The following is a 23,948-nucleotide window of genomic DNA, read 5'->3' as shown; positions in this document are numbered from 1 at the left end:
TAGATTTTAACACAGGGGCCCTCTTCAGGACAGGTATTTGGTCCAGTGTGTAACATTTATGAGTATCTAAAGGCAGAAATGACTATTATTGGAATAAAAATAAAAATAGGTATGTTTTCATATAATCACCTGAAAATAAGTAAATCGTTGTGATTTTATACCTTAGAATGAGACATTTTTATCTACAGGGGGAGCGGGTCCTCTTCCACACGGGCCGCCATGTTGAACCGCCATGTCTCTACAGTAGCCGAGAATGAGTAGCTCCAAAAACTATAGACTCACAGACCAGTCTCTAAATATTGAACTCAATAGAGACCGACGACTGTCTCCTAGTTTTTGTTACTAAAACTGTGTGGAAACAATTCGAGTTTAAAAAAGATCTGCAATTACGCTGCTAGATGCCTCTAAATCCTACACACTGCTACTTTAATCAGACCATAATCATTTCATTTATTGGGCTTTACTGCTGCATAATCCCAGACAAATTATCAATTAAAAGTCCTGCACACACTCACAGGTGCTTCCAATTATTCTGGTTAATTAGACTCGAACTTTGTCTGGTTTGGGAATAACCTCATATCGACAATCTCTATTTTTAAGTTGACTAGTAACAATAATAACAGCGCAACAAAACAAAAAAAAAAGAGAGAGAAAAGATAATAAAGTTAGAGATACTCTCAAAGAAGCTGTACAGTCTTGAGAAAATGTCTTATATTGCCTGGAGAAAATTGAATTACCCTGTAACACTTTAAACACTAATATCCTAGCCTTTTGTTGATTTACGTCTCGGTTTTGTTTTGTTTATTAAAATCACACTGTAAAATCAACAAGAGACGTTACACTCGAGTTATTTAAGAACAGCGCGGTTCTTGAATGCACCCCACTTCCTTCCCACTATACGCCTGTGTATGTTCAGGAAAGGATTTACCACAGTGATGGATACTGTAGTTCACCACAGCCTGTCACGTAAAGTAGTGTTTTCGGTTATTTTAAGCCATTGGCAGTATACATATGTTTTAAGCCCAACCATTAAATTCCGCCATTGAACCAACGGAGTGGAAGAGCAGCAGTAGCACGCGCACTGTAACCACGGAAACAAAAAGAAAACGTAAAGAACACAAACGCGGATGACGCTGTTAACGTTAGCTAGCTGCATCCATAGACTGTATAAAACGGTTAAAAATAACCCCTTAATGTTACCTTTCACACTGACTGTTTATTTAAAAAAATGGCTGATGATCACGCAGTGACAAAAACACGACCAAATTCCTCCCAGTCTCCTGCTGAGTAAGTGATTTCTTCTTACTAACGTATAGTTTTAGACGTTAGATGTTCATGGTCCTCACCGAACACAAGGGAAAATGAGTATTAACTGTATTAACTCCCGTGTGTGTGTGTGTGTGTGTGTGTATCTTTATCTATAAAGTCTATTTTATAGGTTTTTAGGAGCCAACAGGCGTGTCAGATTCCAAAAGTTTGCAAAAAGTGTTTTCCTCAAATGTGTTTAAAAAACTGTTGTGACTTACCTTTTTTGACAGCATGGGAAGGACCAACGGGGCCATGAATGCATCTCCTCTCTGTGACTCAGATGTGTTGAGCCCCTCACAAACAGGATATGCAAAGAAGGAATTTATTATGATGCCACCTGAAGAAAAGCTCAAACACTTCTCCAGCCGAGCTCAGGCCCACGAAGACAACCAGGAGGTTGGTACAGTAAGTTAGGTATAGGCTGACACATTTATATAATGCTCAATGTTAGTGTTCTGCAGCTGCTAGTGCTCAGAAGATGTGTGAACACAGACTGTTTTCTACAGACTTTACTCTTGTTGACAGAGCTGATGCTTATTCATGAATCTGTACAAGCTGTATGCACACCAGTAAGGCTGCAAGTAATTATCACTGACTATGTTTACATGGTGGATAAGGAGGAGAAGGTGTTTACATGCCACACTATCCTGTTGTTTTATCAGATTAGGTACTTATATCCAAGGTAGCATACAAAACAAGATAGGGCCTTATCCAGGTGTTTGAAACCAGGGTACGATGTTTACATGAACAACATCTTGTTTCTGGGTTACTGCAAAAATCTGTCATAACCAGAATATAAATATATATCATATGAAGGCAATTCAATATTGATTTTTAAATAATGGATTTTGTCCATACAGTGATTGAAAAGTAGTAAACATACATGTCGATCATTACCAGCCAGAAAAAAACCCAGTTTAAAATGATATTAAAAACATAAATAAAAGCAATACATCCTCAAATCCAAGAAGCTGGAACCAGTGACTCTTTGCTTTTAATGCTTGAGAACTGACTTAAACAATTTATTATCAAATTTGTAGGCAATTCAGAAAAAGTGATACTCGCACTCATTCACTGTATCTACTCAGTTTGATGCCTGCATCCAGGACCTTGTGCGCTGTGTGGCTCTGACTAGGCTAGTATATGGCGAAGGACATCTGAAACTAGCCCAGGCCCATGTGCGACTGGCTACAGCATATTTCCAGTTCAAAGGTAATTAAAAAAATATAAGGTGAGCACATTGTAAACGTTAAGTGCAGATTATGAAATGCATTATCAGAAAAAAAAACACTTAAGACAGATTCACATTGTCATTGTCACCTATAATTAATACACCTATTATTTGATCTTTTTTAAACCATGACAGATGACTTATCTTAGAATATAATATATAAAAGTGTTGTCAATGTAAAAAAATTTTCAAAACAGAATACTTGAGCTCAGTATGATACATCCATGTAGCTGTCCATGGTTTATAGTGATTTATCTACTACATTAGTGATTTTTCATGTTACTTTGCTCTAATAACTAATAACAGCTAATGAAAGTATTGCTATAACTGGGGATGGTGTTAAAATTATGTCTAGAGTTAAATTGCTGTTTACACTCAATGGTGGCTCTTTGTTCCCCTTCAGGCTTTGGACTGCAGGCCCAGGAGCACTTGGCGCTTGCCAGAGAGCTTCTGCCTTACTGCTCCTCCATCTCCTCCTGCAGGGAAGAAAAGCTGGAGGTTCTCACGTGTCTCCTGAGCGTACATCTCACACAGGGAGGTGCCTCGCTGCTTATGGACAAATATCCTTGATTCTTGCCATGATATCTTTTACATTAACGTATGGGATTGAACAGAAATATCAGCTCTAATAACACACTGAATAAGTCCTTAACTCTTTTAAACTCTTGAGGATGCAGAAAACTTTTTTCTGGAGACAGAAAAAGTTCTTGAGGACCTTCATCAACGTGGTGGGATCAGCCAGCAAGAGAAGATGAAGACTGAGCTTGAACTCTCCACTGGTCTATCCAGGTGCAGTAGTAAAAAAAAAAAAAACACTTTACACACACACACAAGTTAGAAAAGAGGTAAATATACAGTACATTAGAGGCTTTAATGTAGCTTATAGCATGTAATAGCAGCTGCTGCTCTGTTTTTAGCGTTGCTGCCTGGTAATCAGGTGATTTGCTCTATTTATTTCCTCTGACTAATGTTCAAGCTGAGCCAGATAAGACAGGTCTTTTCAGAAGGGATTCAGCTTATAGACTGGATGATTTTTCACCAATTATAACTAAATATTTGTTTTTCTAAAACACTCCCAATTTTAAATGCAGAAGTTTACATTTAAGTTTGTCCACAAGATGGCAATATATTCCTGCAAATCTGTATAAAAACCAACCTTTCTTGTGGTTTTTGGGAAGCAGGGTTTGTTTTGCTGACTAAGTTATGCTGGTAAAAATTCCATTATTTCATGGTTTCTTATAAACAACAACTCAACAAATCAGGATTTTCCCATACTGTTGTTTTTCAGGCAGTCAGTGTCGGTGTTTTGTAATGATGCTTACAGACCTGCTGGGTGGGGTTCCTGCATGTCCACTCATCCAGTCACTGCCCAAGCAGAGGAACAGATTGGAGAGAAGCATTTCTCCTCCTTTTTAAAAGCTTTTCCCCCTTTTCATCGCTCGCTTTCTGCCTTTTTTCCTCTAGCTTTGACTGCCCCCTTAATTATTTAACACCCTCACCTCATACCACGCTTAGAGTAGATATTGCTTTTACAGTCTGGTTGATTCCTTGATAGATTGTAAAGCCCGTTATTTCTCTGTTAAATGTCAGCTGCTTTGTTTTCTTCACCCCAAGTACCATTTCCATATTATTGATCTGTGTCTACGAAATTACAATGTGCATTTGTAACCTGACGGTGGTATTGACAAAAGAGGTCCCAAGGCTCAGAAAAAGATTAAAGACTTAGTGGATCATGTGGAGACACCAGGCGCAGACATCAAGTGTAGGAGAGACTGATAGTCTGGGAACTCTGTGGCAGCCACATAGAAAATAGCAGCCACTTGTCATAGCTTAGATCACTGTGGGTAAAATTAGAAGCACAACCAGGAAATGAAGTGTACTCTTACCTGGGTTGAGATTATCCCACTAATGTTTTTATGTTAATTTTGTCAGTAGGGTAACAGTGTTTCAACAGGGGAACCAATGTTACAGGTGAGCTTTAGAACTTAAATCTTAGTCTTTGTTTGTAGGACCTCATGTTTTAAAGACCCAGTTGCTAGGTGAAGAGGAGCAATATTCCCTCAGAATTTACAGTAAACAACCGTTATCAGCAGCTGAGGTGATCTACTCTCAAAGGAATTTGTAAATTATGCCATCTTGGTCCGTTTTAGAGAGTCAGAGTTTGTTGACATGATTTGTGTAATTGAAAAAATGTGCAGACTCTGGCTGGTGTGTAAGCTTTCTAAATCTCCTTTGTTGGGTGATGACTAAGAATTTGGCATGCTTCTAAAAGCTCTGTCAGTCAACACTGTTGTGGTGGAGGGGAATGTTCCCACCAAAGCCTGGAACAATAACGTAAGCTCAGCTCTACTATAGATCCTGGTCCAAACGTTATGCTCGGTTTTAGATTCACACTCAAGGTGTGCATTTATGATCAGCCAGATGGAATCTTTTATTCAAGGAAGTTTCATTGTGTGGTTTAAATTTTGTGTGTGTCTTTGCCATGGCTGCCTTATGTTTTTGCTTCTTTATAACTGCTATCATAAATCAACATTTTAGTTGACAGATTTAATTTAATTAACATTTTGAGAATGTATTTTCTCTAGTTGAATAATAAATTCACAGAAATGTTTCCATATTTTCTCCACTCTTAACTAAATTATCATGTTCGTGCATCACATTAATTGAAATGCACTCCTTGTTTACCAGTTCTGTGCAAATAGTTTCATGGGTTTATCCCATTTCAGAAATCAGTGACCCTGTTCCCTCTAACCTTATTGTATATGTAGGCTATTGACTGGATTCACAGACACGGTGTAAATACACAGCATTGCTACTGTACGTAATAGCAGTGTAATTCTCGTGCTTTTTGCTTTCCTTCCAGATAGTTGGCTCCTATTCCAGTTGTAAAATTGTCTTTTTTTTTTGTTTTTAATGGTCATGACTGAGAGTCACTCTCCAGGACTGAACAGGTAGTTTAGTATTCTTACCCATATCTACCTAAAGCACACACTATAAAAAGCCCAATCAGTCAGTTTAAGGCACCATACAGATTTGCTGGAGCGAGTGTTTTTGTCCCTCTGTCTTCACTTTGGCTTGGCCTTACTGTATCATTTTCCGAACGAAAGCCCAGGGCAAACTTGCGTCAACTATTTTCTGGAAACGTTTACAAAAGAGGGCTGTGTGGCTTGCTTGGCAACACATCTACAAATCCTTAATTATATTAATTCCCTGCCCTGTGGACTCTTAGTAGATTTTAGTGGGATGTGGCACATTACCGTTCTGCCAGGAAGTGTGTAAGGTTGTGAGTGAATGAGAGGATAGAGGGGTATTGTCTCTGTCCGTCCATGCAGGCAGAATGGCAGGACTCAAGCCATGCAGGAATGTTGCTCTGCTTCAGCCATCGCTGCTTCCCTAAAAGGACCTGAAGGGCCTGCCCATGAACACTTATGGGCGGGGCACTCCTACCATCCATCGTGGCATGTTAGGATAGTCTTTGATTCATGGGAAAAATCAAAGAAATTAGCCATCACAATGTTTTTGTAACCTACACTGCTGACATTTAATCTCTGGGCCATGAATACCCAGATTCATGTGGTCCAGAGATGTGAGCATGACATAATACTGTAAAGCTTAGACTTTTGGTTCCCACACAGGCTAAAACATACCATGTATACACATGGTATTGGAAGGAGCGTTGGCTAAAAGCATTGTTTTACAGGTTGACTCCAGTGTTCAGAATAAGTGTAGATGAATAAATTCAACCAAGACAACCACAGACAACTATACTACGCCTGGATGTGGGAAGGCTGATTTATGAAAAGGGGTTTCCTGTTCCGCTGTGCGAGCGCTATGTAGCTAGAGATTGTACAGTAGTGAGTGTTGTGTCCTCTGAGAACGCCCCCCCTTGACTGGAGAGCTGAATTAAATTTAGAGTCCATTAGATGGTTTGAAGCTGTTAGCAGAGTAGCCTGATGGATCCAGTGTCCTTGCAGTGGTTAATGCAGCCATCGCCTCATCCTCTCTCTCTCTCTCTCTCTCTCTCTCTCTCTCTCTCTCTCTCTCTCTCTCTCTCTCTCTCTCTCTCTCCAATCTCCAACTGCATTGCTCAAAGCCCAAGCAACTTATGATAAATTGTTATAGATGTAGTACTCTGAGCTAGACCACAGTTAGATCTTCAGCTTTGCTTTGGTCACCTAATTCCCCCATCCCCTAATTTAGACACCTTAGAATGAGGGTTGAACACACAGCAGGGGTTATTTGTCTGAGAGGCTGTGGTTAATAAGAGGGGGTTAGGAACAGCTTACCCTTCACTCCCAGAGGAGATGGTTAGAGGCTTGTGAAAGGATGCAACCAAAAACAGTTAAAAGGGCAATGTGCAAGCTTTCCCTATTATAGTCTGCACTACATCAGCCTTCAACTGCAGCCTTCACCACTCTGCTGGGTCTGGGTTTAGCTAGGGACCAAACAGTTACTTCAGTGATATAAAACAGACTCATGGTAATGAAGTAACAGGCGTATGTGTCTGTACTGTATACTAATAATACGTTATATAATAAATAGCATTATTATGTGGCATTTTTCATTTTAAAAATCTGTAGTGGTTTTAGTGTGTTGCTCAAATACACTTCAGCAGAGCAAATCTTTTGCAGACAAACTTCTTGATGGGTCACTCTGTAGTCATTACTTTGCCCTGCTGCCTTATATAGTAGGCTGAACTGATGGCTGTCTTAATGTTTGTATTTCTGTCTATGACAGGCTGTCCATTTGTTTGTCCTTTCTGCTCTATAGGGTCTATAAGAGACAGAACAGACCAGAGGAAGCCTTAAGTCAGTGTCAGAAGTCTCTGCAATTGCTGAAGGACTGTGGTCAGCCAGAGAAGACTTGCTCTGTCTACAGGGACATGGCTGCCATTGAACATGACAAAGGTCATTTGGACCGAGCCATAGAGCATCTCTCCAAGGCAAGGGGCATATAACTTGCACATCATACATAACTCTTATCAAACATATATAAACACATGAAGACTTCTTGAGACTGCGCCAGGCTTTGTTGTTTGGTAATATTCCCACACCTCTTATTTGGTGATATGTGATCTTATTTTTTACGTGGGTGTTTCTGCTAGGCTCATGCCATTGCTATGAGTCACAGCCCAGAAGAGCTGGAGGGGGCTCGGCTCTCCCACAGCCTGGCCCTCATCCTTTCTGCTGCAGCAGAGCCCCATCACAATGGTGAGTTTATTCATAGACACATGCCAGGCCTGAGCAATATGCACAAGGGGTTAATTAGGATTTGAATCTCTCTTTGTATCCCTATATGTGAAATTCTTGAAGATTGCGTTATGGAAACCATATGGAGACATATAATGGTCTTATTGAAGACCTGTCCAAGTTCAGTTTTGTCAGTATGATTCACCCATGTCAACTATGTTGTGGCAAACATATGGTCCATGGTAGCTATGTAAAGCATAAAGTCTGGAAATGTTAAGGATTTATCTAGAAAAACTATTATATTGCATTGATTCTGTAGCAGAATGTGTTTTCATTTATTCTGTCAATCATTGCTGTAATTTTTTATCTATCATTTGTGTTGGTTTTCCCCATGCTGGTGTAGACTCTGCAGGTCACTACTTCGAGCAGAGTCTAAGTGCATACAGAAATTCTGCAGGTCCACAGGATCCAGCCTTTCTCGCTGCCCAGGATGATTTCTGTCGCTTCCTCCTCTGCAATGGCAAGCAAGAGGTACGCTTACAAACATACATATCACATTGAGACTCATATTTTTGTTCATGCAATTTTGAAACCCTCAGCAGATTTTCATTATCCAGACATTTTTTGGCTGTCACCATTGATGGCAAGAGATGATTTACTGTACCTGTTTACGATGTACCTTTGCAGAGATGTGTGGAGATTCAGAGAGCTTCTCTCACTACAAAAAGATCTACATTTGGTGACCTGAGTGCTGAGGTAGCAGACACCCTTCAGCTGATAGGAAGTGTGGAGATGACTGAGGGCAGGATGAAGCAGGCCCACAGGACCATGACAAAGGTAATCACAAGCTACAGAACACAAATAGCACAGCTAGTGTTTGTGTTGTAGAAATGCTGGACAGAGTAGAAGTTACTGTCTTCGAACATGACGTTGTCCCTGCCAAAGTATTTGGGAGGATTTAATTAAAGGCCAGGAGTCAGCAGGTGTGTCTTTCTACACCAGTGAGAAGCCTGATCAGAATATACACACAAAGAGTCCCTGTTATGTTGAGATGAGCTATTTCCACCGTCCTCCCTAAAGCTCAGCGCTATCAGAGTTGCATGCTAATCTTGGAAGGGTGCAGTGTGCAGAGCCGTCCTCCCTGGTGTAAGATATCACACAGAGTGACTTTGTGTTTCTTCAGTTTGGATGGAGCCTGACAGATGGGCAACACAACTTTGGAAAGCAACTGGCAGTCTGCTAACTGCTGTCAATTAAAGGAACACTGACCCCAATTAGTGTGGCATGCCATTATGTCCTTCGAAACACAAGTGACATGCGCATGTCTTTCAACTCACATACATTGAGTAAGCAGCAGCCTTTTAGTTAATGTAATCTTGTTCCTCCGCTATAGCTGTTACTATTTTACTTTATTCCTTATGTAATAAGTGTTTTTGTTTCTCACATTCAGTATGACTGCATGTTTGCCAGATGAGCTCAGTTCTGCCGCCCTTCAAACATACTAAAATACATCAGTAAATGGGGATTTCTTCATACTAGTAATGACATGCCTGTAAGTAAAGGAGCCTGGTTGCTATGTTGCTTTGTTTTGGCAGAAGGGGGTCCAAGTCCCCCTCCGCACTGACAGGGTACATGAGGGCTCACTCTCTCTACACCACGTTCGACTAATAACCTCTCTGAAGTATATCTGACACTGAGCAGATATGTCAGGACATTCGTTTCCTGTCATGGTGACACCATCTGCACTCTGACTGAGTAACTTTTGTTTTTCCAAAGGAACCCTGGCTCATAAAGTAGACAGTACATATGACTTACTGTGAAAACACAGAGAACAATGGCACACACACAACATACACTTGACGTTCACCCCTTCCTCTGTAGGGCTGCTGAAAAAAGGCCTTCCATTACATCAACCTTAGCAACAGTGAAAACATCCAAGAGGCCAGATGGATCTGTTCCAGATTACCGAGTGTTTTACTTTCCCTGGTCAGGAGGGAAACTTTTCGCTCACTCTTTACAAAGTTCTCTCCAAATCTTGTTGTTTATGATGATTACTGAAATTGCTGACAGGCTTTTATCATTTCTGTTACATCACTGTGTGTGTGTGTGCAATATGTAATCATATTACATCTGTCTGTGGTTAAAAGTTTAAACTACTCTGTATTGGGGTAAATAAGGCAATATTTTCTGGTGTTGTAGAGCTAAGCAGTCATTGCTCTTTCCTCTCATTTGATTGGACCAAACTAAATGTGGAGTGGAAAATGACTCGGGTTGCTTCTTAAATTTGTTGAGTTAACTACTTCAGATTCCTGGGTTGTTGGTTTGGAGTCCTCGTAATAAATCTAGCAAATCCCCCCTTGTTGATCCGACACTCCGAGTGGTCAGCACAGGTGTTATATAAACCTTGGACCACTACAGTGGTTATTTTGGGATGGTTAGTGCATTCCCATGTTGCTAGGAAGTGTTTATTCCCCTCTTGAGTATGAGTTGCACTTATCATCTTCCACTGACCACTCACTCTGCTATCATTAATGTTTTTATTTTTATTTTAGTGCCTGGAGATCCAGAGTTTGTTGTACGGTCCTCAGCACAAGAAGACAAAAAGTACACAAAAAGCTGTGGACATGCTTGCCCGGTAAATCTTCTCAGTGTTGAGTTACATTTGCCTCTAATTAAACTGTACTTTATATTATATGAAGACATTGGATTGTGGTGATAAATGACCAATTAACTGTTTTTTTAATGAGTTAAAATAAATAACAGGTTTCAGTTAAGCAACCATGTACTGTATGTTTTGCAGGGCGCCAGAGATGGCTGAGAGACAACAGAGGCAAGGAAGAAGGAAAACAAAATGTTTAGCTGTACCATCCAGTGGCAATGAAGGAAACTCTGCGTCTGACTCTTGAAATTGTCTTTTTTTACTTTAAAGAAATGTATTTGTCAGATAATACAGGCAGCTAGCACTCCTGGAAATTAGCTCTAGTCATGTCCACTGGTAGTACATGATGTTGTGCATTAGGTGAAATAAGTTAGCCTGAAAGAAATGCTCACACTCAGAAAACATACCTACAATAGGTTTTAATAGTGTTCCAATATGAATCATTTTCCAAATAAGGGCAGGAACCTTTTTCACCAAAGCAATAATAATGCATTTTGTTAATTAGAAACCATTATGTCAATAAAAGTAATTATTTCTGGCTATCCAAGGTGACAAACACATTCTTTGGACATCAACAGGTTTTCTGTGTACTGATGTACATGTTTTTTATGCTATGAAATGGCACATTACATCCAGATTATACAGTGTACATACATATACAGTAGCTTAACAAAGATTACTTATCCAAAACCAAAATTTAAGTGCACTGATGTAATAGTGTTTTTGTTTAAATTGCTACAATTTGCCGATGAGATCACTTATGGAAATATGTTGTATCTGGGCACTTAAATGCAACAAGTCTTAAGTTGAATTGAATTGAAATTTTTTAGATTTCAAGCAATGAACATATTCAGAAAAACATGGCATTCACACTAAACACCTCACATTTTTAACATAATAATGCCAAAAAGATGTTCTGTGAAGACATTGATCCATAATTGCAAAATGTACATTTTGCAGCCACTTAGAGAAAATGTGCAAAACATGTAACCACACTGTAAGTATAGTGGACCACTTCTGTCTCTGCAACTAGCACACAACACAACAAATCCTAAATGCCACTGACACTAAGCCAATGTTCCTAAAATAGTCATGGCCATGAATACACACTTATGTTAGAGCAAAGATGAATCCTTCAAGCCCGTGCACTGTGATAACAAATGTATACAAGCAAAATGAATCCACACAATCACTAAATCCTTTTAATTCATTAAGATTCTGCTACTTCTTTTCATTCTTTCATCTTACTATTTGCTTTGCAATTTTACCCATTTTGAATTCCCAGCTCCCTCATCACTTGTTCAGATCCATATATATTGTTGTGAGTAAAGTTAAATATTCTGCAAATACCCAACTCTGTAAGTTACATAACAACCACATATAAGTGCCACATTTACTTGCACTACACCAACTTCCGCATTTAAAACTTGTTAAGACAAATTTAAATATTTTTCTCCACTCTCCTATCCCGTCCTAAGCTACATGCATTAAGGGATAGTTTTTTTTTTTAGTGTAGTTGTGTGAATCCGTGTATTACCTAGATCTGTCTTTTTCTCCAAACTGGGGGCGTGCCGTCTACTGTAGGTAATACACTGTCTGTGGATAAGTATTTCTCACAACCCCACTTCAAAAAACCCAAACTATCCCTTTAACTATATTCTATATATAACACTTCACTGACTACTCCTTTTAAAATAAACTATTGTGTTCCAGGATGCCGTATATACTGAAACCATTCAATTTGGCAACAGTGCCCAAGTCAAAAGAAAAATTAAAGCCTCAATCAAACGGAGCACAGCACCTCATAACTCTTGTGTAAGATATAGCGGCATCTAGTGGTTTCGTTGCAGATTGAAACTCCTTCACTTCACCCTCCCTTTCCAAGCGTGAAGGAGAAACTATGGTGGCCATGAAACGCACGGAAAACGGCAACTGCCCTATTGAGAGCCAGTGTTGGTTCAAAATATATATATATATAACAACACTGCATATTGCATATATGCATATTATATTCTGTTTCTGCCAATAGATCATCCTCAGTCTTACACACTGGACCTTTTAACTGTCATATGTTGGCTTGCATTAAATGTGGACAACAACATGGCGGAGACACCCATGATGTGATGCTTGGTGTAATGGGGTGCTACAAACTGCAAAATGGGCTGTTTAAGCTGTACAGCACGGATTAGTACAAAAATAGAGAAATTTAGACAGAATAAACAAACCTCTTTTAAGATAAACTGCAAGCTATAAAAAGGTATTGACCAACATAAGAATTTGCTACAATATGTAAATGTTACAATCCTAACTTAAGCTAGCCTATGTTAGTTAGCGAAGTATTTTTAACAGCAGTACTGTCACAATTCATACCATAAAATATGTATTAATCTGACTATTTTAAATGAATAACTGAATTTTACTTGCATCATGAGGTGCAGGTAGGTGCCACACTCTAAGTAGCTACAGAAAGAGCGCACCAAAATATTAATTAAACATTTTTTAACTGCAAAACCACCTCAGCAAGTAACATTGGCAAGTACTGAGTTTGAAAATTTTTCATACTGAATTATTTCTTAATCATTTGTCGGGCTTTCAAGGTAAACTGTTGCAATTTTTTTCTCTTGAGTAATCTTCACCGGGGTCTCCAGGATTGGAGATTTCGGCTCTTGCTCCAAGGTTGCTTCAGCATGGCTACCCTGTATGTCCATCTGGAAGGTGTAGGACTTTTCTGCTGGCCCCAGTTTAATATGTTTCTCAGTGATTTCTGACACAGACTCTCCTTTGTGAGTGAAGCCTTCGAGGTCTTCACCATAGGCAACATCCTCTTCTTGGGAGACTCTGAAGCTGTATCCTCCTCCTGCCCCACCCTGAAAGGCTTTCTCAAGTCCTAGGTTAGAAGATCTGAGAGTTGCCATGATTTGTTCTTCAGATAGATCATCTCCTGCCTCCAGCAGCCCAGACTCTTCCAGGGTTTGTGAGACATTGAGCTCTGCAACTATAGTCATGGTGCCATTGTCACTTGACTGCTGCACTTTTTTAACAGACACATTCTGTGGACTTTCACTGCTCACTTTTGTAAGGAAAGCAAGCTCCTCCTTCAGTGGACCTGACATTGAGCTTTGTAGCTTCTCTAGAGCTCCCTTTAGCTGCTGTTTGGGCTCCAAAGAGTCTTCTCTCAGGAACTCGAGCATTGACTCCTGTACTACAGGGGAGACACAAACCACTTCCTCAGTGATGCTCTCTGGGAAACTCTCTTTGACAAAAGAGTGATCACCTGACATGAACTTGTATTCATCACTTTCCACTACAGTCACTCTTCTCGGGGGGAGACCTTCATCTTGATAATATCTCTCATCTGACAGGTCATCTAAGATACCATAATGACCATATGAGGTAATGCCACCACACTCCTCAGCTTCAGAAAGATTATCATCTGGTGTAGAGACGAAATACTCGTGAGGCTCTTGGTCATGGGAGAAATATGAATATTCACTCTCTCTGGAAACCTCTTGTACAGACCCATCCTTGCGATGATCTGCATCTGTCATGGAGGTTTTCATGGCTTCACCATCACTTTCAGTTTCATGAGGGACATTTTCTAGCTCCTCAATTTGGAAATATGTTGAGGAGGGCCCATAAAAACTAGATCTTGACTTCTGTTCAACCTCAAGCTCCTCATCACTTTCAGCCTCCACTGGTTCCTCAATGATTTCCACATTGACAGACTTAGTTTCCAGGCCCTCACCTCCCTGCAGGCCACTTAGCAGGTTCTTGATCAAACTTCCTGTTGCTGTGTCCTTGATGTCCTCCAGTGACACTTTCTTAACCCCTTGGCTCAGTAGTTCATCTAGTGCTGAGTCTTCAGAAATATCTAGCTCTTCTTCCACTTTAGACTCTAGCACAATCTGTGTCTTAGTCGTGCCGTCTTCCTGCTCAGTTTTCTCCACATGATACCTTACTTTCGATTCTCCCGAGGAGCAAACCTTAGCCTCCAAACCTGCTGGTCTTATCACTTTCTCGATTATCTCTTCTACAGACACAGAGTCTAATATCTTTTTCTCACTTGGGCCTATTGTAGACTCTGTTTTCCCCTCATCTTTGATCTTGCTTGCATAAACCCGATCTTTCTCTTTTTTATCCGACACTTGCTCTTTGCTTTCTGCCTCAGTTTTCCTGCTCAGGCTCATCATTGGCGGCGACACCACTCTAACTGATCTGTTCTCAGTAGTGGTGGACTTGGCGGGACTGACTTGGTTCTGTACCTGAGAGACCTGTTTTATTTTCACACTCTGGTCCGTTTGTTTATCTTTGACAGTAGTGGTGGTGGTGGTAGCAGGGGCAGAAACGGCAGCCCGAGCTTTGGTGAATGAGATCATGTCCCTTCTGGATGCAGGACTCTGATGCCGAGCTCTGCCTGCAACTGAAATAGGAATGACCCTAGAGGGACTTATGGATCCAGAGAGAGGCACAGGGGATCTTCTCAGGTTTGAAGTCAGCGGCGTGTACCGGTTATCCATATATTGTCTGGTGGTTAAGGTGGAAGCTCTTTGATTGTAGGGCCTGGCAGGCATCCTGATATCTGAGGTAGAGAATGAAATAGCATGAATTATTAGATAAATACTTAAAGCAATAGTTTGACATTTTGGGAATTAAGCTTATATTCGCTTCCTTGGCAGGAGGTGGTTAAAAAGATTGATACCATTCTTATATCTGTTTGGTAAATACGAAGCTGGATCCAGCAGCTTAGCTTCACATGTATACTACAAACGGAGAAACAGCTGCCTACCAGCAGCTCACTAAAGCTCACTAATTAACAAGATATATATTGTTTGTTTAATTTGTACAGAAAATGTTAGACTGTACAGCCAGACTTCTTAGCTGCCCAAGGTCACTGCTCCTGTCCAAGAAATAGTCCCGCACATAACCCCCTGAAAAATCACAAATTGTTGTTTTCACACACAAATGTGAGAGGGTATCAATCCTCTCATCTTATTCTCTGCAAGAGGTCAAAATATTCCTTTAAAATGACAGTTTACTCTTGTGATTAACACGTAACACATTAAATACTTCTAAATACAGTACCTATTACTCTTTCTCTTTGATGTTGATTCACCCTCATGTGAGCATCTTGCAGACCCACTCTCTCACCTTCCAGAAGAGCTCTGAAAAAACAAGAGACAAGACAAGATACATTTGAAGACTAGAGCAAATACATTATTTTAAGTCACTAGTTATCCTCAAATTTCAACATAATTCTTTGTTCCTATATATGGAAGAAAAGAAAGGAAAGGAAAGGAAGACTAATACCTCACAAGATGGTGTACATCATTCAGCTCTGCCATCTCAAACTAAACGCAACAGGCTTACAAGACGGTATGAAGACAGGACCTGGCCATATAGGGTGATAATCATCAGAAACATAACAAGCTACTGTCATGAAATAAAGACCTTGTAATAATTAGCTTAAATGGCTCACCTTTCCTTGGCCATGCTTCAACAAATCTACAATCGATTGAGCAAACCAAAGTGTCTGAAAAAGGAACAACCTCTCTGGAGAGTGCCTTCTGAAAGAGTGACCTAAAAATAACAGCTACAACGCAGGGCGGTCCACACTTCCCCATGAATCCCAAAGCAAAAGCTGACTCGTGACACATAGAAAAACACATGCCAGTGCCAGGTCTCTGAGCAAACTTTCTGTCTATTCCAAAAATTAAAAACAAACCTAATGTGCCAGCAGAGAATCTACCATATAGAGACACACTTGAGTAGAAAGTCTTTTAAAGAACTTCCTGGGAAGTGACTTAATACTAATAACATTTTGGCTCAACAACCATTGAAGACGGTGTAGATGTCCCGTGATATGAGGTAAGACGTTATGATGTTACAAGGATAACTGAAAAAAACCCTACTGGATATTACACCTTCAAACATCGAAACACACTGTATGTTTAACTGTTTTATTAATAACTTTGCTTTTCAGTAGAAATAGTCTTGTTAGTATGCGAGTATGTGTGATCTGGTTAAATTAGGAGCATGAAGACTGGACATACCATGCTATTACAGGATATGAAATACCAGATATAATTTGTCTTGCTTTGTAAACGCTTAAAATAAACCAAAGAGAAAGTTTAAACAACTCTATTAAAAATAAATGTGCAGTACATGTAGTATGTATAAGATAGTAAATGTGAACTACTACTTTTCAGTGTGTCCAACTGTTCAGATGAAGCACTCAGTGCCAAGACCTGGGGGGGAGGCTTGACCAATAATGTCTTCTTAAAAGGATTAAAATATTACTGGAAATAGAGGATGTGACTTCAAAATTTTAGCCAGCTTTCTTGGAATATAATATTACCCAATGTTACATTATATTATATTCCATTTCTGTCCTCCTAAATGTTACACAGTGGGCCTTTTAAATCACATTTTCAAGAAGATTCAAGAAGTGTATACTGTGTTTCTGGCCCCAAACTCCTAAACACATAGCCATTCTCCCCATAGTCCTTTTTCACATGATCAAAAACACAGGTGTAAATAATACATTTAGTTATGGCTGAATTCCATTTAGCTATGTCCATTTCAGGGTTTTTGACTGGCTCACTGTCACACTGTCGAGGCTTACTGCGGCACAACAATAAAAACCTATTCCTTTTCCTATACTGACTAATCAAAATATCTGCTATGAAAAATGTTTTGTACACGGAAGTCGGAAAAATCTGTTTTGACACCAAAGTAAACAAACTCATCACCTGTAGGCAGCCACCTCCATACCCAGATCCATCTTAACCTGAAGAAGGTGCTGATGGTCTCGCATCTTCTCTGCAATTGTGTCAGCCATCATGTTTCTTTCATGCTCCAGCTGCTCAATAATCATCTGGAGGAAAAAAGGCAATTAAAAAAAGAAATTTTCACTTTGCACATAGTTTAATTTTGAACGTCTGTGGTCTGTCGATTGGCTGCTCAATTTAACAGAAAATACTGTCATTCTGTTTCCTCATTAACCATAAAGTTTGTAACCACTTTATTTTTTTTTACCGCAGCCTACATTGTTGTTCACTTGGTATGTCTGTTTCTGTTTTCCCTGAGGTCCCCACCACTTATTTTGTTAAAGATGGCAAACTGGCTGTAGACTTCTTGTCAAAATCAAGTCTGATCCCACTAACAGACTGCATTAATCATTTAGACTACTTAATCCGGCCTCTGTCATTTGTACATGAGCCTTTTCCAGTAACATTTGACATTGTGCAACAGGTGTAATGCAATTAATGAAATTAAAATTTCCCCACAGGGTTAAACAGTTAGAAATGTGCTTTTGTTACAGTACTGAAGACATCCCTACAGCGTATGGCCAGTGTAGTCATTTGTAACTGACTGACCTGCTTAGGGCTCCATCTTTAGGAGGCTAATAAGGATTTGTCAGTCTGACAGTTAATTGGTTTAAGTGGCTGGTGTAATCTAGCAGCCATAAAGTACTGGGGAGGTAGAATGTGGTCTAGCTACTCAAGCTATTCAATCCTTTTATACTGGGGTCAAATGTTGCATGCAGTTTCCAATGCTTTTTACAGTTAAGGGAATCAGGCACCACTTAATGTTGGCAATGTCATTATAGGGTGGGGAGAGTTGCATTAATTTCAGAGATAACATTTATGCATCTGTGTGCTTTTAGGAAAAGCGAAAGCCAGAATCCAGGATGCCACGGGATGACACTGTCCTGTTAGAAATGTAATCCTAGATTGTGATGTTATAATGATTATTTAAAGAATATTAGAGGCTTAAGAATCAGTGTGATTCATTGTAGCAGCCACTGAGCTGCAGCTGCATCCGTGCCTTTAAGAACGGGTGTGGCAGGTCCAAGAGGGAGAAGTCGCTCCCCTCTCTTGTGGCTCAGTGTGATAAAGGGGAGATTATTCTGTCCGTATATTGTGAAATGTGCATCACATGTGTAATATATATTTTGATACTTACTTAACATGGAAATAAATCCCATAACATCTGGCTTCACTTCACTTCACTTCTGAAATATAAATCTGGCCTTTCTCTGTGCTACTCTTTTACAGATCTTTTCTCACCTGATATTCACTGTAGTCCACTCGGAATTTTTCCTGCATGTGCATCAGTTGTTCTTCGAGATGCAGCTGAATCTGGCCTTGCTTTTCCGCCTCTGTGCGTAATTTGTCCAACTCTGAGGCATACATCATCTTCTCCCTCTGCATATCACTCAGCCTCGCCTGGTCCGCTTTAATCGACTGATCCATCTCCTCCACCTTCTGCTGGTACATTTCGAAGGTGTCAATCCATCCTTCGGACAGACCGCGGGCGTACTCTTGCACCTCCTCCACGGAGGCCGCCGGAGGCCCGCGATAAGTTTGCGTGATGATGGGCACCACCCGGGACTCCACCTGACGCCGGAGATGGTCAATCTCTTGTCTGTGCGCATCCTCTATGCATTTATACTCGTTCTCTAGCTGAATCAAACGCTGCTGGAGCTCGCTGTTGGTCTTGTGAGCGTGGTGGAGCTCCTTCCCGCATCCTTTCAGCTCGCCACTGATGTCCCTGCACACCTCAGTCTGCTCCTTGCACAGAGACTGGACCATCTGCAACTCCCGCCATAGCTTCTCCCTCTCCATCTCCGCCTGGGATTTTTCAAACGACAGCTGCCCCACCATTCTCCTCAGATCCCGCATGTCCTCTTTGTACTTCGGTTCCGACGCCTTCACTTGTCTGAGTTTATTGATTTCACTGATAAGATGCGCATTTTCCTGCTCCAGTTGCTTCGTCCTGGAAAGATACTGGGCAAGTCTGCTGTTGAGCTCCTGCAGCTGGTGTTTTTCGCCCTCAAAAGTTCTCTTCAAAGGCAACATTGTGGCATCTAATGATAAAAAGTGAGTTTTAAGAACTGCCTGTGTTTGGTTTTAAGCAGCAGGTTGTCCCGGTGTCATCTGCGTGCGCGTCTGTGGGCGCAACTGTGATGTAATTTGCGATCAGTGGCCTTTGACAAGTGCAGCGGGGAGGAGGGCGGGTCCTGCCTCAGGATCGTCCCAAACGCGTCCTAGTCCCTGGCAGATGTTATGCTGCATTTAATGGCTGTCTGAAATACTAACGCTCTGATCTCGCAGTAGTAACCAGATATACGGTGAAGACAGCTGTGAGACTGTAAACTAAAACCTAAAGCTACATTCTGAAAATGTGTCGTGCAGTAGAATAAAATTAAAAGACGGTTAACCCTAACCCTAACCCTATTTTTTATGTTAAAAATAAAAAGATAAAGAATCCATTAGTGTTTCATATTCAAAACAAACCAGTTTGGATTACATAACTAATTGACAACAATTGATAACTAAAAGCCTCCACTAAACCCTGCAAAATTGTTAGTACATTTGTGTTAGAATGTAAAAGTACTGTACTTGATTACTTCCATTTTGTACTTTATAGCATAGTCCACTACATTTGTCTGACAGAAACTTTACTTATTTTCCAGCTTTTATGTACAAAATTGCTTAAGTATTATGAATAATCAAATAATAAATAATAATAATAAATACTTCTCTTTCACCACAGATGTAAAGTTGCCTAAAAAGCAGTGATGTGTAGCTTTGTAGCTCAAACACTCCAAAAGAAAACTGCATTTGGTTACATTGTAATTTATTGTTTCTAATTTTAAAAATGACCAAAACATTTTTGTGGACTGGTTTACTGAATGGCCACCCACATCAACGACTTTTTTGTCTTGTATGTACTAAATATAATAATACATATTTTAAAAAGTCTTATTATCAGGCAAATTAAATGTGTAACTTGTTTTAACCTGTAAATTGGAACCGAAGGCACCTGAATGCAACACTCCCACACTCGCCATTCATGATTTATCTGCAGAGGAACAGCTCCCCCCAGCGGACAGTAAGTGAGTTGCAGGAGCTAAAATAAGCCTTTTTATTTTTCAATGACAAGAAGTGCGTAACAAAGTATATTCCTTTACTGACAGTGACTGCGCCATGAATGGAAGCGAAGTAGTGGTCGTTACAGGTAAACGAATAACAGTTTACTCATGAATACACGAACTTATCAAACTAACGTTTATTTTCAATTCCGGTTTTAAGGCTTTGGACCTTTCAGACAGTTCTTAGTGAATCCCAGCTGGAAAGCAGCTCAGGTAATGTTGAAAAACAACAACAACAACAACAACAACAACAACAACAACTACGGTGTGTGTTAAATGCCCATAAAAATCCTAAATTGTCTAATGTTTCATGATTTAAGGCGTTGAAGGTGGTCGGATTGGGACAGCGGACTGATATTTACATCAAAGAAGTGCCAGTGAGTTATGTTAAGACTCAGCAAATCATTGCTGAGATTTGGCAAACTCTTAAACCAAAGGTAAAAATATCAAGTTCCCTTTTAATTCATAGAAATACTGAGGTAATAAGTCCCTTTACCCAGGAAATTATGAGTAATATCTAAAGTAAGGTGTTTATTTGGACCTTTAACTGTTCAATTATGTTAACTTTTTTCCCTCTAACATATAGGTTAATTTTATTTGTATGGCCTCTATTCCCTATTATATTTAGTGTATCATAGTTGTCATTCTGCTATGTCTGTTCGTGTTTTTAAAAGGTGCTATATAAATAAAATTTATTGTTATTATCATACAACTTGTTTTAAAGACTAATCCACACTACCATTATTTTATAATGAATCCTTTATTCATTCATCAACTCAAAATGAGTCTAATTTATATATATTTTGTCCAAAAACACTGGAATGAAACCATAAATATCCACCAACAATTAGTTTTTATTAGGAAACATTATAAACTGTTGCTAAAAAAAAAAGACAAACTACAGAGAACATGATCTCAATGTCCTCAACTAGCTACAGCCTTGGTCTGGATACTAAGTGTTGAAACATATAAATACACTCTGGTTATGGTGTGAGAAGGTGAATATCTCACTTTACCTTTGTGCGTGTGTGTGTGTGTGTGTGTGTGTGTGTGTGTGTGTGTGTGTGTGTCCAGTTTGCCGTACACCTGGGCCTAGCCAGAGGTTCCAGAGTCATCATTCTGGAGCAAACGGCAAAGAACAGCAGATACAGAGACAAAGATGTGTGCGGTTTCTGTCCTGAGAGTCACTGCTGTGTGGAAGGAGGCCCAGAGAAACTAGACTCAGTCATTAACATGAGGGCTGTCTTCAAAGAGTTCAAACCAGGAGGGATGGATGTGATTTATTCAAGAGACGCCGGCAGGTAGACATCTGTCCCTGCACTGAGTCGACAGACACTCAACAAAATGAGATAATGCTTTCTGTCCTCCTCCTCAGGTACCTGTGTGATTTTGCGTATTACTGCTCGCTGTATCACGGTCAGAGGAGAGCGGCCCTCATCCATGTGCCCTCATCTGGCAGCCTGACCTCAGCTGACAGACTGGTGCCTCTGCTGCAGAGCCTCATTCAGAGCATGCTCGACCAGCTGGAGGACCCTTCAGACAGGCAGCCGCAGTGAGGTAGATCTTCTAATAACGACATTTCACACCACAGAGAGGGAATAACTAGAACAAACAGTCGTAGTTCTCATTTATTTATTTATTCAAAATTTCAGGAAAAAAAAAAGAAAATACAAGAAATTCTCAGATACACATTTTTGAGATGGCATGTCAAAAATACACCATCTCAGCTATAGGTGTGAAAAAACTTTGAGGCCTCAGATACAGAGCTTGAAAAAAAAAAAAAATTTTTTTTTTTTATTATTTCTTTCCCCAATCAGGTAATAAACACAGAAATTTTGTGAAAGTATTATTATAAAATCATAGTAGTAGACCAAGGCCCCCTCAGAAGGTATAGGAATGCAAATCATAAAAACAGAGGCATGACAATGATAAACCTCAAACTTATTATTGCAGTTTGAATGCACTGACGCATCCTCCATAAACCTGAGGTTTGCATGAAGAACATTCTGAAGAATTGAAATGATAAAGACGACTAAGTTGAGTTTTTAGTTTCTGTATATTTACGCTGAAAATCTGGTAATGCAAAAAAGCAACTAGTGTGAAGCTGTAAACTTAGGCCTATCATCTTTTTCTAATCATGTTGTTTTACTCTTTAACATGACTACCCGTAATCTACGCAACATCCCTGTCCTATATATGTCCATGTTTCTTTTATTTATTTAAATGCTGTAGTTATCACAGGCTCGTGATCTAATTGTAACTAGGAATTCACCTCACAACAGGTCAATGTAATGTCTACTACTCCCAGAACGGAAAAGTTGAAATATATTGTTAATGTGTTGTATTTCATCATTACGAACTGTACATCCAGACTAAAAAATAATAATAATAATAATAATAAATGCACAGATATGTTAAGTAACTACACAAGCTGCTTGCTTGTCAGTGGTGATTTCTGTACCAATGTGATATTCAGCAGCAATCAAACTGTTTTTCAACCAAAAGATTGTTCATTCTTTGACTGTTATCCTCTTAAATGTACATGCGCAGATAAAATGCTTAAGAGTAACCTAAACCGAACACCCAGATTTCACATTAGAAATTACCCAGTGGCCTGTTCATAGTGCCATTTTCTTTTCTTTTTTTTTTTTATTGCTTTTGGGTATTACATTTTTTCTAATTATTTCATGCCTCCGGCCCAGAAGCCCTTGCACTGAGACAGCACTCTCAAAGAGGTTTTTTATGAGAAGCTTTGAGATATCAAAAGCTCCTTTGCGACCTTCACACTCAACATTTTGATGACAGTATAAGATCCACTGAGGTGACTGTTTGAACCAGCAGCATTAATGTTAAATAGCAGTACAACAGGCCAGAAAAGGCGTTTTGAGTTTAATTCCAAATGATCCAAAAGCCTAAAAAATGGTTACTAAGAGATTCATGTTTATGAGAGCAGAAATTACTGCAGCTATCACTAGAGCTAGAGACTTTGACAGGGGAGATGATGGCGTTCATATAAACACAAATAGTTTACATTGTCCAATATTGACAAAAGACTGAATTCAGGATTGAAGCTAGAAACATGTAGGAGGTGGAGTGGCTGTGATCTCTATAAAGGTTTTTGTGTAGAAAGTGAAGAACTGTCCTCGTTACATTCACAGTACTGATCCATGTACGTAACCGAATGCATTTGTCTAAACTGTGAATGACATCTAGATGTTTGGGATAAACTAAAGTTGTGCGCTAACCTCACAGGCAAAATGCAAATACTTTTCTTTTCTTGGAGGTGAATAAAACATTTTCCCTTTTTAAATATTCCCCCATGATAAATCTTTAGGCTTCTGTATAAATGCATTTTAGATGAGAAAATTAGGGTTTCTGTCCTTTTTGAGGATTTGAGGTTGTGACAATAAGTTGGGAGTCAGTGGAGATGGAATGCCTGATGTTGATGCTGTGCCCAGGCCTCTTGTCTTAATCAATACATACTGGACCTGCTCTAAGCCTTGTAACGCTGTAAACCCTCAAAGTGTAGGCTGACTATGTAATAAATACCCAACAACAATTTACACGGATTCTGCAGAGAACGCAGCATACAGACCGTTCTTTTATATATTCTCAGAGGTATAA

At 39.7% G+C, this 23,948-nt stretch overlaps 3 protein-coding genes across 4 annotated transcripts in view; 2 read left to right on the top strand and 1 right to left on the bottom strand.

The window, feature by feature from the left end:
* Positions 1 to 893: 893 nt before the first annotated feature.
* Positions 894 to 10,934, top strand: ttc23 (tetratricopeptide repeat domain 23). The gene is made up of 11 exons (XM_051382561.1): positions 894 to 1,287; positions 1,539 to 1,704; positions 2,397 to 2,520; positions 2,943 to 3,099; positions 3,203 to 3,328; positions 7,310 to 7,481; positions 7,644 to 7,749; positions 8,132 to 8,259; positions 8,416 to 8,565; positions 10,281 to 10,363; positions 10,529 to 10,934. Exons 1-11 carry the CDS (start codon positions 1,229 to 1,231, stop codon positions 10,632 to 10,634), a joined length of 1,377 nt encoding a protein of 458 aa, XP_051238521.1. The 5' UTR covers positions 894 to 1,228; the 3' UTR covers positions 10,635 to 10,934.
* synm (synemin, intermediate filament protein) lies at positions 10,792 to 19,380 on the bottom strand. The gene is made up of 4 exons (XM_051382550.1): positions 18,457 to 19,380; positions 17,137 to 17,261; positions 15,470 to 15,549; positions 10,792 to 14,966 (listed from the first exon to the last, which is right to left on the bottom strand). The coding sequence occupies exons 1-4, from the start codon at positions 19,246 to 19,248 to the stop codon at positions 12,961 to 12,963; spliced, it is 3,003 nt and encodes a 1,000-aa protein (XP_051238510.1). The 5' UTR covers positions 19,249 to 19,380; the 3' UTR covers positions 10,792 to 12,960.
* A 39-nt stretch (positions 19,381 to 19,419) lies between these two features.
* The window catches only part of pgpep1l (pyroglutamyl-peptidase I like), a 29,758-nt gene continuing 25,229 nt past the window's right edge, over positions 19,420 to 23,948 (top strand). The window contains exons 1-5 of one of the 2 annotated variants that reach the window (XM_051382563.1): positions 19,420 to 20,410; positions 20,485 to 20,537; positions 20,645 to 20,761; positions 21,399 to 21,625; positions 21,700 to 21,881. In XM_051382563.1, the coding sequence (XP_051238523.1) occupies positions 20,380 to 20,410; positions 20,485 to 20,537; positions 20,645 to 20,761; positions 21,399 to 21,625; positions 21,700 to 21,880 (609 nt within the window). In that variant the 5' untranslated portion in view covers positions 19,420 to 20,379 and the 3' untranslated portion in view covers position 21,881. Of the gene's footprint in view, positions 20,411 to 20,484; positions 20,538 to 20,644; positions 20,762 to 21,398; positions 21,626 to 21,699; positions 21,953 to 23,948 lie in introns of those variants that run through there. The other variant, XM_051382562.1, reaches the window with a different exon arrangement.

This window comes from Dicentrarchus labrax, unplaced genomic scaffold, assembly GCF_905237075.1.
Source record: "Dicentrarchus labrax unplaced genomic scaffold, dlabrax2021, whole genome shotgun sequence".
Lineage (NCBI taxonomy): Eukaryota > Metazoa > Chordata > Actinopteri > Moronidae > Dicentrarchus > Dicentrarchus labrax.
This window is presented reverse-complemented; position numbering and strand designations above follow the sequence as displayed.